Consider the following 12,577-nt stretch of genomic DNA (forward strand, 5'->3'; position numbering starts at 1 on the left):
TGACTACCCCCAAGAACAATTTATAGTATTACCACATTAATACAGCACCTCAGAAAAAATACAGAGGCAGGACACGTCTCTTTCCACCATGCTGTCTGTCTTCCACCGCTCCGGGAGGAGTCTATGGATCTGCAGTATTAGTAAAAATTCTGGATGTAAAAAAACATGGGGCTTTTCATAATGATGTTGCCCAAACTTCCTCTGATTGTAACTATGGACACCATATGTTCAGTTAGACAGCATAAAAACCCATTTTAAATTGTAAATCTTGAACAATATAATGAAGCTTTTTCCCAGTAAAAAGAACAGACAAAAACTACGCCTGTTTCTTTCTTCGTGCACCATGAAACTTCTTATTTATTCACTCCAATTCTGCATTTACACAAAAGTGCTGTAATAAAATATCTGTACACTACTTCTGTTACAAATATAGATAATATTTAAAGTGACTTCATATATTCTAATGTAGGAGTTTCACGCTCTAAAATGGGAATGAACACATGATAATTCCTCACCAGTTGTCTCAATAAACAGCTCCATCTGTTTCCCTTAGTCTTAAACTATTGTATTATAAGATGTTAATATAAGGCAATGAAATGAAGTTATGTTAATCCCCTTAATTTTTCTATCAATTTACTAATGGCACACAACCAAAATAATTACTAACACATTGCTTTTTTCTCTGTCATTAAGATTAATAGTAATTGAAAACCAATTGCACAGCGCGCTAACACATTTTTAGTGTTGCATCGGTTACAACCAGCATTAAAGATTCTGAGAGACGTCTATGTTCCTCCGTGGTCAGCTTGGCCGCCACGTTCTAGAGAAACTACAGTCAATAGCGGGTGGCATCACCACTGTATTTACAGAAACATGAAAATATTTTATCACAGGTCAAAAATAAAAATGAACATCAAGATTTGCATCAAACATTTTCTTTACAAACTTAGGGACACTGCTTCATTTAACTGCTATTTACTCAATCTTAGAAACCCATTTTAGGATAAAATGTGTATGTGTATTTTAAAGGTGAGGAGATGCAATTTTTCTATAATATTCAATATTGTAACTACGGAGAGTATTTTTAAAGATTTTCCAATGGAAAAACTGTTTAATTTCCTTTTTTATTTAGCAATGGGGAGAGGAGTTGGACTGACAAAATGAGGCATTTTTTATGACACTTGAGATTTCTTCTTTATTTTATATTTTCATTCTTACCCTAATTTATTAAAGCCATTTCTCTTAGGTTAGCTTTAGACTATTTTTTTCTCTACTAACCAGTTCAGCGTATCGCATTTTCTGCACATGTGATGACAAGTCGTCAGACATCTTTACAAAGAAAGGCTGGATTTACCTATGCACACAGTCCTTCTCTTTAAGTGTACGTTCACAAGATCCAAGGAGAAAGGCAAAATGACACTAGGTGGTAAGAGAATCATTTCCACACGAGAAAAACAAATTTAGATGGTACTTCCCCCACCCAGAGTTTTGAAGAGCCTGCTGAAGACCGCACGGGGAAAGGTGTCCACAAGACCCATTCTCTCCACGGTGTGGGAGGTGAGTGAGGGGTTGGTTGAGTTGGCTCAACTCTGCAGTGCAGTCAGGAGAGAACCATCAAGGTGACAGTTCCTTTTGTCCGCTTAAGGATGGCAACAGCTTCTTCATGGGTCACCCCTTCCAGACTCTGCCCATTGACAGCAATGATCTGATCACCCCTTTTGAGACGCCCATCTTCCGACGCTGCTCCCTGCAATTATAAAGCAGACTCGTTTGCTTCTCAAAAAATGCTGCCTCGCAGCTACACAACAGAAAAAGATCTAAACAAGAATGTAAATTGCTCTGCATGTACACACACATTGCTCTCGAAGCTCCATGGGCGCTCCAGAGCCATTAAGCAATGATGAACATACACAAAGGAGGTCTTGCTCCTGCATGGTTTTAACACTGAGATTCCAATTTTAGAGAGAATTTAGCAGTCAACAGATTAGTTGGATGGTTTTTGGCTGTTCAGCACAGCAGTTGGTGGGAAATCAAATTAATAAAGAATATTTGGGAATCTGCCTGGCAGCAATGATTTCATAGAATCCAGGATTTTTCATCCTGTCAAGAAGGCCTACAGAAGACGACAAAGGATTAGATACGAACAAAAGCAGCTTTACAGGACAAGGGCATCAGGCCACGGAGCCCAAAGGTCTACAGGAGCAGAAAGCCCGTATGCATGTTGACAAGGATGAGGCAGGATGCAAGTCCTACTAATTCTAAATGTAATTCTTTCTGGGGCTTTGAATAGGCCGCTCAAGCTGCTGGTTCTTTACTTCCTGAGGGTATGTGCAGTCTTCGCATTTCTTATGGGCCTTAAATGATTAAGATGAAACACAGACACTGCCGTTTGAAAAAGAATCCCATCTTAAGGCATGCTTACAGTAGGCAATTATGCAATTAAATATAAGATTAAAAATATGGAAAAGTTAATGAGGAATCCATAATGATGAAATTCTTAAAATATGTTCTAACTAGCATGCCTTAAATAAATTGTTCCCAGGCTGAGGAAAAGGACTGCATGAGTCTTCTATTCACTGACAAATGCTGTTTGTATTTTTGGACATACCAATGGCTTTTAAAAAAATCTCGTAAATTAAGCCTATAACTAGGTTGCTGTAGATACAGCGCTTTAAATTGGTTAAAAATAATAATTCTTTTTCAAAATAATGGAATAAAACCTCCACATGTAGGCACTTTAAAGGACTATAGCGCTAACCTAAAGCAGCATCAAACTGTTCGATAGGTTGCCCATAAGGATTGCTCCTTTGCACTGTAAAATCTTGAGATTCCAGATTTTCTCCGTAGGAAATTATGTCCAATTTTGTAGCTCCTGAAGAAAATGTCTCAAGATCGAATTAATAATAATTATGTGGGTTTGGATTATTTTAAACAGCACCAATGTTGTGATAAACTTATTCTCAACATCCTTAAATCAGAACACTTACTGTATATACAACTATATACACTTTTTTAAGAAATCGAATCCCCGGGTTACAAATAGCTGATTTACTGTAGGTGTAGCTACAGTAGCAGGTTAGATATTATTGAATCTGTGTAGCTATTTTATGTACTTTCCTGTGTCTATTTAGTATTTCACAACAACAACAAAAAAAAAAAATGCAAAGAAAAATAAATGCCAGCCCTCTACAGCATACATATTTAAAATGTCCCATTTTCAAAAGACATTCAATCATAGGCGACCTGTTTTCAAAGGACAAAAAAATCAGGTCTTACTGTCTAACTAAAGTTCATTAATATTTTTATTGCATGTTGTCAAGAGTTCCCATGGAATTTCAATTTGAGCCTCTTTTCCTTTAAACATAACTAAGCCTCAAATTGGACAAAAATATTTAATGACCTGTTCCTGAAGGGAGTTCCAAAAGAAAATGATCAACTGTTAACCATTTGGCGTTACCTCAGGCCATAAACTAATAAGCCAGCTGCTGACCACTATTAATGAATGTTTAGGGGGGAAGGGGAGGTTGACATTCGCAAGCTTACCTTCGCAAACACTGTTTTAACATAAATGGGTAAGTCTCCATGAGGGCTGCCATATCCTCCTACTATACTGAAGCCTAAGCCATCTGGTCCTCGGTCTAGTGTAATAGATTTACACTGAGGAGGCCTACAGCAAATGGAAGGAAAAAAAGGGTTTTCTGATTTTCAAAATCAAATCTGTAAGTTATGGATTATGTGACATCCACCTAGAACCAGGAAAATTCTTTGTGCTACTGACAACGAGTATATTGCGGGTATTTTGGGGATGCTTAAACTGTCAGTGCATGCCGGTCTCAGTATTTTAAATTTACACAATCTGCCAAAATCCTACTTAACACACCCTAATTCTATTACTCATCTAAAGTTCCCTTACACTAACATGTTCATGACATGATCCCCCTGCATGCATGCACATTCTTTTTCCCATTTATCTAAAGGGAGATGGCTTAAAGTACAGAGGACTATCGTGGAAAAGGCATAAACATCAGTATTCCCAAGCTCAGAGAAAAAAATCGATTTCTAACAATGTAGAGGCTGCATCAAATTATTTAAAAGACTTTAAGATGTTCCTCTCTCCCCCTCTCTCTTGTTTTTTTTTTTTTTTTTAATTTTTGTCTTTAATGTTTATTTATTTATGAGACAGAGACAGAGCGCAAGCAGGGGAGGGACAGAAGGAGAGAAAGGCACAGAATCTGAAGCAGGCTCCAGGCTCCGAGCTGTCTGCACAGAGCCCAATGCGGGGCTCAAACTCACGAACTGTGAGATCATGAACTGAGCTGAGGTCAGACACTCAGCTGACTGAGCCACCCAGGCACCCTTCTTCCCCTCTCTTTATGTTCTAATTCTTTTGTACTACATGTTGGGGGAAGTGTGAATTTTTTTTAAGTTTATTTATTTTTGAGAGACAGAGATAGAGCGTGAGCAGGCAAGGGGCAGAGAGAGAGGGAGACAAAGAATCTGAAGCAGGCTCCAGGCTCCGAGCTGTCAGCACAGAGCCCTACGTGGGGTTCAAACCCATGAACCATGAGATCATGAATCGAGCTGAAGTCGGACGCTCAACTGACTGAGCCACCCAGTTCTGGAGCCCCGGAACTGTGAATTTTTTAATCAAAATTATCATTTATTAAATGAGTTGGCAATACTGGAATTTAAAAGGGATAGCTTTGATCGGTTCCATATCACACAGGGTAGTGACATCAAGAATAAAATGCGCCCCCCCACCCCCAAAAGAAAACTCAGGGCAGTGGCATGCTATGTACCTATGCTTGATAAACTGAATCCATGCCATAATTACCTGACAGTTTAAAAAACTCATCTCCTATTTTTTCACCTTGAGGTGAGCGGTAGGGACATAGAAACCATAACATGAGCTCACCCTAAATCATCCTGAAATATACCGCTTGACGTGAGCCCCGTGAAAGGGATACTGGAACCAGCAGGCTCCTGCTGGTGACTCGTGACCACACTCACGTCTCCTCCAGCAACTACCTGTACACGGGAGAAAGAGACAGAAACACACGTTCAGGTGGCCAGGGCCACATCAGTGATTTTTCTTCAAAAATAACTTTTGGATTAAAACATGTACTTTAATGTCCACTTAATCATTTCTGTTAACTTCATATTCAACTGAAAAGAAAGAAATTCCACAAGGTCCAGAGGCCTCTTCAGCTGACAGTAAAAATACTTGAGTAATTCAATTCTACAAAGTTTTTTTTTTTTTTTGATGTTTTTCAAAGGTGGTCTCATATGCAGTTATTTTTTAAAGATCTTCAGACTACAAAGCCACTCACACCACTTAAAATTCTAGCAATTAACTGTTTACCACTAAGGCCTTGCATATATCCCTTTAGATATAAAATATGAAGCAATAAACGCATCAGGATAAAATGTTTCTTACATGCTTTCTTGGAACGCTCGATGTAATCATCTGTGTTCAAGGGAAATATTAAATACAATAGCATCAGGAGATTTAGGCAGTTTTACCACCTTACTGTGAAAGCTCATGTGTCAAGCTAACCACACTGTGAAGAGTGGTTGGGATGCCAACTCTTACCTGCATTTCAATGGAGCCAGAGGCATTTTTCAGTAAGTTAACTGCTTGGGTATGAGTCATCCCCTCAGTGGATGTGCCACAGATAGTGACGATCCTGTCCCCAACCTGCAAGGGAGAAAAGAAAATAGACATCTGCGAAGGCAGCCATGGAGAGTGGGACCCTGAGACCTAAACAGTCATTTCCTTCTCTGCCTTGAACATCACACACACAGTGCTCCCAGCAACTGAAACGCAATCAAGGAAACCCAATCATTTCAAGAGGGAGTGATGATAAAAAGAAGCTGTACATAATGACTGAGTTATAGAAGTCTCTGGGGGAAGGGGGAAAATCACTCATCCCTTGTCTTCATTTCTCCTCAGGAGGCACTGCTTCCTATTATAGAATAAAATACCTGCTATCAATTAAAAAAATTTCTTCGGACATTATTATTTACACATTAGCTGTGTCTCTAAGTCAGGAGTTGGCAAACAATGGCCCGTGGGCCAAGTGTGGCCCACTGCTCGTTGTGGTGGACAAAGTCTGGGTGGAAGACAGCCATGCTTACTCAGTTATCTGCACAGGGCAGAGAAGAGTGGCTGCAACAGAGACCATCTGTCCCACAAAGACAAAAGTATTCACTTCCGGCCCTGCACAGCAAAGTTTTCCACTGGGTGCAACCATCAATTTTAAAGTGTCAGTCACAAATGTAGTTATCAAAATAGACTCCATCATTTCTAGTTTAGAGACTATTTAAACTAAGACGTGGCTATGTCTTGAGACCCTTTTTGACACGAGGCCACACAGATTTTACTGGAATATCCACGTAATTTTCGGGCTGGACATTTAGTGTAAATTTCATCACAGTGTTCTATGCTAGCATAATCCCTCAACTTTGAAGCAAGTTTTGTACGGTTTTACAACGTAGGTCACATTTATAGTAAACTTCTGCAAAACTGAAGATCAACCACAACCTACGTGATAGTTTTCAATTTAATAAAGTTAAATTGGCATTTGAGCCAGTGACACGTGTAAGGAAAAACTTCACTTCATACTGGTATTCTGAAAACACTTTGTTTTCTTTTAACTTCTTTCACAGACCTTCATACAAGTAAAAAAAAAAAAAATATTAAGAAACGATGGTAAATCTTCCCAGCTCATTTACTTATCAATTTGCATACAGCGGGAAATTCTCCTCTCTTACTTCTCTTCACCTTTTACTCCAAGCAAGCCCTCCTGTGGCTGGACTAGCGGATTTAAAAGCAGAATCAGACATTTAAAACTGCCTGCCACAGCTGGGAGGATTCAAAGGGTTTATAAAAACTTCTGCCAGCTCTGTGAGGGCCGCCAGGGTTATTAGTAGAACTTACTCTGAGTTTTTGGGTCTGAGCTGCAACTCCATTTGGGTGCATCATTGCAATAAATATAGGAACATCACCAAGAGGGCTGCCCACTCCTCCAGCAATGCTGATTCCCAGGGAGTCAGCAGGCCCCTGCCATGGAAGAGATTAAAATATTTTTTTGGTCAATGTGGTATTTAAAATTGATGTTTGGTTTCTTTGGCACATTATCATACAGTTCACTTAGGTCTTTGAGGTGTGAGGAAAATGAAGCTCAAGAAAGCCGCGTTATTTCACGTGACATGGGTCCTTAGCAGGACTTAGGAAAATGAGCATCCTTCCAGGAAATGAAAGAAATTAAAACACATTAAATGAAAAACATATCATTATGGGGTGACAGAAAGAAAGCAGGTAAACTGGTGAACTGAAGGACCCCAGTTTTGGGATCAGAAAGGTCTGCATTCAAAGCCAGGAACCCACACTTACAAATATTGGGCCCTGATGAAGTTCAGCCCTCTTAATGAGTAACTAGGCCATCACCGATGAAATGGAGATTAGAGCACCCCTCAGAAAGGGCTGCAGAAAATATTAAATGAGATGGTGACAGCATGATGTGTCTATGAGAATTTTCAGCATATAGAAAAGGCTCAATAAATTGTAGCTGGTTTTATGTTCTCTCTGTGGATGGCGGTCAGGGAAATCCGTTTCATGAGAATAAGAAATAGCTGTTGAAAGCCAAGGCTCACTTATGAGAAGCGAGAGACGGAGTGATCATTTGTGTAGGACTCAGTGGATGCCAGTTTGGGTAATACAGGATATGCCAACAAAGATTTTCAAACAAGGTCCTGTGACCAGGAAATTCAGTGAAGACTGAATTGTGCTATTTTCCACTGTATTTCGGACATAATTTTTCAGATGGCGTGGTAAAATAGTAAGACTGCTAATAGTAAAGTATATATGCAGATGCCTCTGAAGTTTCAACAGAATTTATATTGTTTTCTCTTCCCGAAGTTACCCTTTTCATTTCTTTAAAAAAATTTTTTTTAATGTTTATGTATTTTTTTGAGAGACAGAGACAGAGCGTGAGTGGGGGAGGGGCAGAGAGAGAGGGAGACACAGAATCCGAAGCAGGCTCCAGGCTCCAAGCTGTTGGCACAGAGCCCGACGCGGGACTCAAACCCACGAACTGCAAGATCATGACCTGAGCAGAATTCAGACACTTAACAGACTGAGTCACCCAGGCACCCCATTACCTTTTTTATTTCAACTGTCCGTAATCCCTGTATTTCAGATGCCACTGTAAAGGTAAAAAAAGAATAGGGTTATTAAATTATTTTATGTTCAACTAAATTTTAGTCAATGCCTGAAGCTGGATGCGACTAAATGAGACACACTATTTTTTTTTTTTTTTTGAAAGGGGGGGTATTCAAAGTTGCCAGTACACATGACTTAATCCATCTCACATAGGGACTCTTTATTTTTCCAGTTGGAAAAATATGCACACCATCCCATTTCTTCCTTCTTATTTTAATCATTGATTATATAACTGCATAATCCACCTTGAATGAGTCAAGGACAGAATAAGCTTTGGACAGAAAGACACATGTGCACAGCTGAGAAAAATAAAGTCATGGATACATTAAAAGGAATTCATGGACCTAAGTGGCTAAATTTCTAGAATATTAGTCACATTGCAAACAGAGACTGCCATATGGTTAGTTCTTCAATTTGAACAACTTTCAACCAATGCTCCAAGCCAAAAAACCCTCTGCATCATGGTTTCATGTAATTAAAACACAGGAGGATCATACTAATTTTCTCAATCAAAATTTTGCGGTCTTCATGGAAAAGAAGGCTTCACTTAATGGTATCTTCTGAATTATTGGTGTTAAACAGAAAAAGGAAATGAAAATCAAGTGCACCAGTCTTCTTAGTAAGAAAAAAATTACAGAATCCTGATTTTAATGTTTAGCATAGCTCATAGAAAAAACAACAAATGGAAAAGCTGCCAAAGAACAAAGGCACAGCTTCACGTTCAGATTTTTTGTCGACGCACACCTTGGCACCTGTATTAATGTACAGAATGATTTAGGGAAAGAGAGCTCAAAGGTAAATTGAGACAGGGGGAAAAAAAACCAACAGTGTTGGTTACCAAAATTCAAACCAGGAAATCATGTTTAAAGTATCAAACCGATCTTACATGCGTTCTTCTTCAAACTACTTTCCAGTGACTCCGATGTACTGGATCCAGAAAGTGGAAAAGTGAATGATGACAGGCTGCCTTCACTCATCTACAAATACACAATAATTATTCTAGAAAGTTTTGGAAGTAATTATACTGCATAAATACCACTTATTTCGGAATTCAATTCTTTTTTTAATGCATGTAGAGAGAAATACCTTTTAAACAACAGTGGCATTTGATAATGAGAAGGGCACTTTAAATAGTTTCTATTAATTTTTTTCCATATTACAGAAGAATTTTCCTAGTGGCATAAAAAATGAAAGCTAAAAGAATAGATGAGGCAGATTCCAACCCAACTAAAATTTTAGTGGATTTTCATAATCTCATTCAAGCGAACCCTCTCTAGGTGGAAACGGATGTTGTACATAGACTGGGGCTTGTGCAAACTGTAAAATCAGGGCCAGTCAATTGGAGATGAATGGTAGTCCTGAGGAGGTGAAGAAGGGGCCTTTCTGGACCAGTGATGGAAGTGGGCTTCTGTCATCAGAAGACAACTGAGGAGAGTCATGAACAAATGTGGTTTGTTCAACTTAAATGGGAGTTTTTCCGCTGAATATTGATAAATGTTTGTTATATACTTTAAAAATGTGTCATCTTGGTAGGCTTTACATCCACTAATTGGTTAACGTATGTAATTATGGGAACAGAAAAGCAGAATTGTTGACATCAAGTTCCTTAGAATGACTTACAAACTACTCAAGAGCCACACCTTGTTTACCTGTCCCTCTCAGCAGGTGCCCCTCCCTCAGACTCCCCACCTCACTGGGTATGCCCCCCCTGGGCAGCCCCACCTTCGGGGACATGGCCAAGTCCCTTTTGGCATGCAGACCACATCACCCTGATGAATCCCACAGCTACCCACCTGGCTGCTTTGAGAAGGCCTCCTCTCCGAATGGAATGGACCTGCTTTGATTCTTCCGACTTCCAAGGTTACCGTGCCCAGGGAACACTAGGGGAGTGGTTGTTTTATGAAAAAGTTCAATTAAAACGCTCCATTTATCGTCAGCAGTGCATAATATTCTTTAAGACTAGGTTTTTGAAAGGCACCCTCGTTGTGGGGTCTCCACAGTCAAGGATGCCTCCAATGCTTTGTGGAAAGAGACTTTCCTAAAACACAAAACTAGTAACAGCAAGCAGCAGCAACACCCAGTGTCTGCCTCACGACCTCATGATTTACATGGAGACTGTTTCTGCTGAGGAAGAGAGAAACGGAGAATCAAGCCATCAACGCAGGAAAGCTACTGGTTCAGATAGGCCAAGTGTACTAACTAACCAGGGCTTAACAAACAAAACAGAAACAACAGAACAACCGTGTCCTTAATCGATAACTGGGCAAACTCTTTACTGCCACACTGGACCTGAACAGACCTATGACACAACACTGAAATAAGCCACACTGCTATAAACACAAAATAAGAATGAAGACAACTTCCCTGTGACCTTTGCCAAATAAATCATCGGCGTGCAAAACACACCAGGTAGTCTAATGTGAAAGCACAATGAGGTGTCTGAGATCCTGGGCTTCTGGAGGTAGACGCACTGGTTTAAATCCTACTGTGATTCACTAGCTATGTGACCTTAATGGATGTCAACCTTGACAAGGCTTTTCTGTGACATTTAATAACAGAAAAGACATTATATAATAAAGCACTATTACAGATTGTTCAGAAATTGCCACTAAGAATGTGTCTCATTTGAGACATTTTAAATAAAGAGAATTCAGTGCTTATTTGACCGTGGTAGCCCAGTTAGTTCGCCCTCCTTCCCCCATGCCCCGCATACTCACTGTTGGCCTCTGAGGTTTACCTTCAGCAAAGCAGCCACAGCTTCCTGGGTGGCATCACGGACATCTTCTCCATTCACCGTTAAAATCTGGTCCCCCTGCACCAGTCTCCCGTCAGCGTCTGCAATCCCTCCTTTGACAATGTCGGATACAAATACTCCACTATCACTTCTGCAAACATAATTCTGAATTTGAACATGACTGTTTTTCCGCCACTGGAATGTACTGCTTACTTTTTGAAAAGAGAACATTTTTTAACTAAAAACTTGACTTTTAGTTTGATGACTTTAAAAGTTTGTTTTCAGCAACACAGGGGCAACGTTATTAGAATTATTTTCTATGATAATAATAGCTTATGTCTTATAGTATTTCATGGATTAAACGTATGTTTCATAAACATATTTATTCTTCAACAATTATATAGTGTGAGGTGAAGTGGCTACTATTATTTTCTCATTTTATGGGTCACAGTTACTAAATAGCAAGAATGGGACTTTAGAGTTAGTTCTTGGGTGCTGAGTCTATTGCTCTTTCTACACCATAATGAAGCCCTGAATGAATATTGAGCTGTGGCAGCATAAATATGTTGGTGTTATCATCAACATCATTAACATTATTGAAAATAAATAGCGGGGCACCTGGATGGCTCAGTCGGTTAAGCGGCCGACTTCGGCTCAGGTCATGATCTCACAGTCTGTGAGTTCAAGCCCAGCGTTGGGCTCTGTGCTGACAGCTCAGAGCCTGGAGCCTGCTTCGGATTGTGTCTCCCTCTCTCTCTGCCCCTCCTCTGCTCACATGCTGTCTCTCTCAAAAATACATAAAGATTAAAAAAAAAAAAATTAAAAAAGAATCACCTTTTGGCAAACATCATAGGAATAATTAATTCAGGCAAGAAAACATTCATGGACAATGAAACTCATGGGCAAAAGCAGGATGAAAAACTGGATAATCCTAAAGTCTCAAAACAGCTCCACAAAGAATATTCACTGATGATAAAGGGAAAGGAGAACTTACTAGTGGAGAGGCCTGGAACATAGCACCTTAGCCAAGAGATCAAAATCAACATCCCCAGTGCAGAAAGACACCATGTGCCCCCTGGTGGGATGCGTGAAAGGGGCAACGCTCCGCATCTGTGATATTCCTGCCAAGGATGACTGACCTACCCTCACATGAGCAACCGCAGGCAAACCGGCAGATCCAAACAGCGGATGTGTTCTATAAAATAACTGACTTCTGGGGCACCTGGCGGCTCAGTCGTTTAAGCAGCCGACTTCCACTGCTTAAGGTCCGCTTATGAGGTCACGATCTCATAGTTCGTGAGTTCGACCCCCACGTCAGGCTCTGTGCTGACAGCTCAGAGCCTGGAGCCTGCTTCGGAGTCTGTGTCTCCCTCTCTCTCTCTGCCCCTCCCCTACTCGCACCCTGTCTCTCTCTCAAAAATAAAATAGAAACATAAAAAAAGAAAATAAATAGTGAATGTGTACCTTAAACTGAAACCATTTGTTTAAGTATCATTCCTGTGATATCTTTTATTTTAAATGGATTATTCTTACAATCTAACTTTCGTGCAAGATGGATTTATGCAAAATGAACTAATACTAATCTTATTCCAACCTTCCTTCCATTCATAAAACTACAA

At 39.8% G+C, this 12,577-nt stretch overlaps 1 protein-coding gene across 10 annotated transcripts in view; it reads right to left on the reverse strand.

The window, feature by feature from the left end:
* Positions 1–1,079: 1,079 nt before the first annotated feature.
* The window catches only part of MPDZ (multiple PDZ domain crumbs cell polarity complex component), a 159,502-nt gene continuing 148,004 nt past the window's right edge, over positions 1,080–12,577 (reverse strand). For all 10 annotated transcript variants that reach the window (XM_030293431.1, XM_030293426.1, XM_030293424.1 and 7 more), the window contains 9 exons: positions 10,962–11,109; positions 10,018–10,104; positions 9,111–9,201; positions 8,164–8,207; positions 6,941–7,063; positions 5,594–5,698; positions 4,916–5,028; positions 3,544–3,667; positions 1,080–1,747 (listed from right to left, as the gene is read on the reverse strand). In XM_030293431.1, the coding sequence (XP_030149291.1) occupies positions 1,601–1,747; positions 3,544–3,667; positions 4,916–5,028; positions 5,594–5,698; positions 6,941–7,063; positions 8,164–8,207; positions 9,111–9,201; positions 10,018–10,104; positions 10,962–11,109 (982 nt within the window). In that variant the 3' untranslated portion in view covers positions 1,080–1,600. The remainder of the gene's footprint in view (positions 1,748–3,543; positions 3,668–4,915; positions 5,029–5,593; positions 5,699–6,940; positions 7,064–8,163; positions 8,208–9,110; positions 9,202–10,017; positions 10,105–10,961; positions 11,110–12,577) is intronic.

Source organism: Lynx canadensis, chromosome D4 (genome assembly GCF_007474595.2).
Source record: "Lynx canadensis isolate LIC74 chromosome D4, mLynCan4.pri.v2, whole genome shotgun sequence".
NCBI lineage: Eukaryota > Metazoa > Chordata > Mammalia > Carnivora > Felidae > Lynx > Lynx canadensis.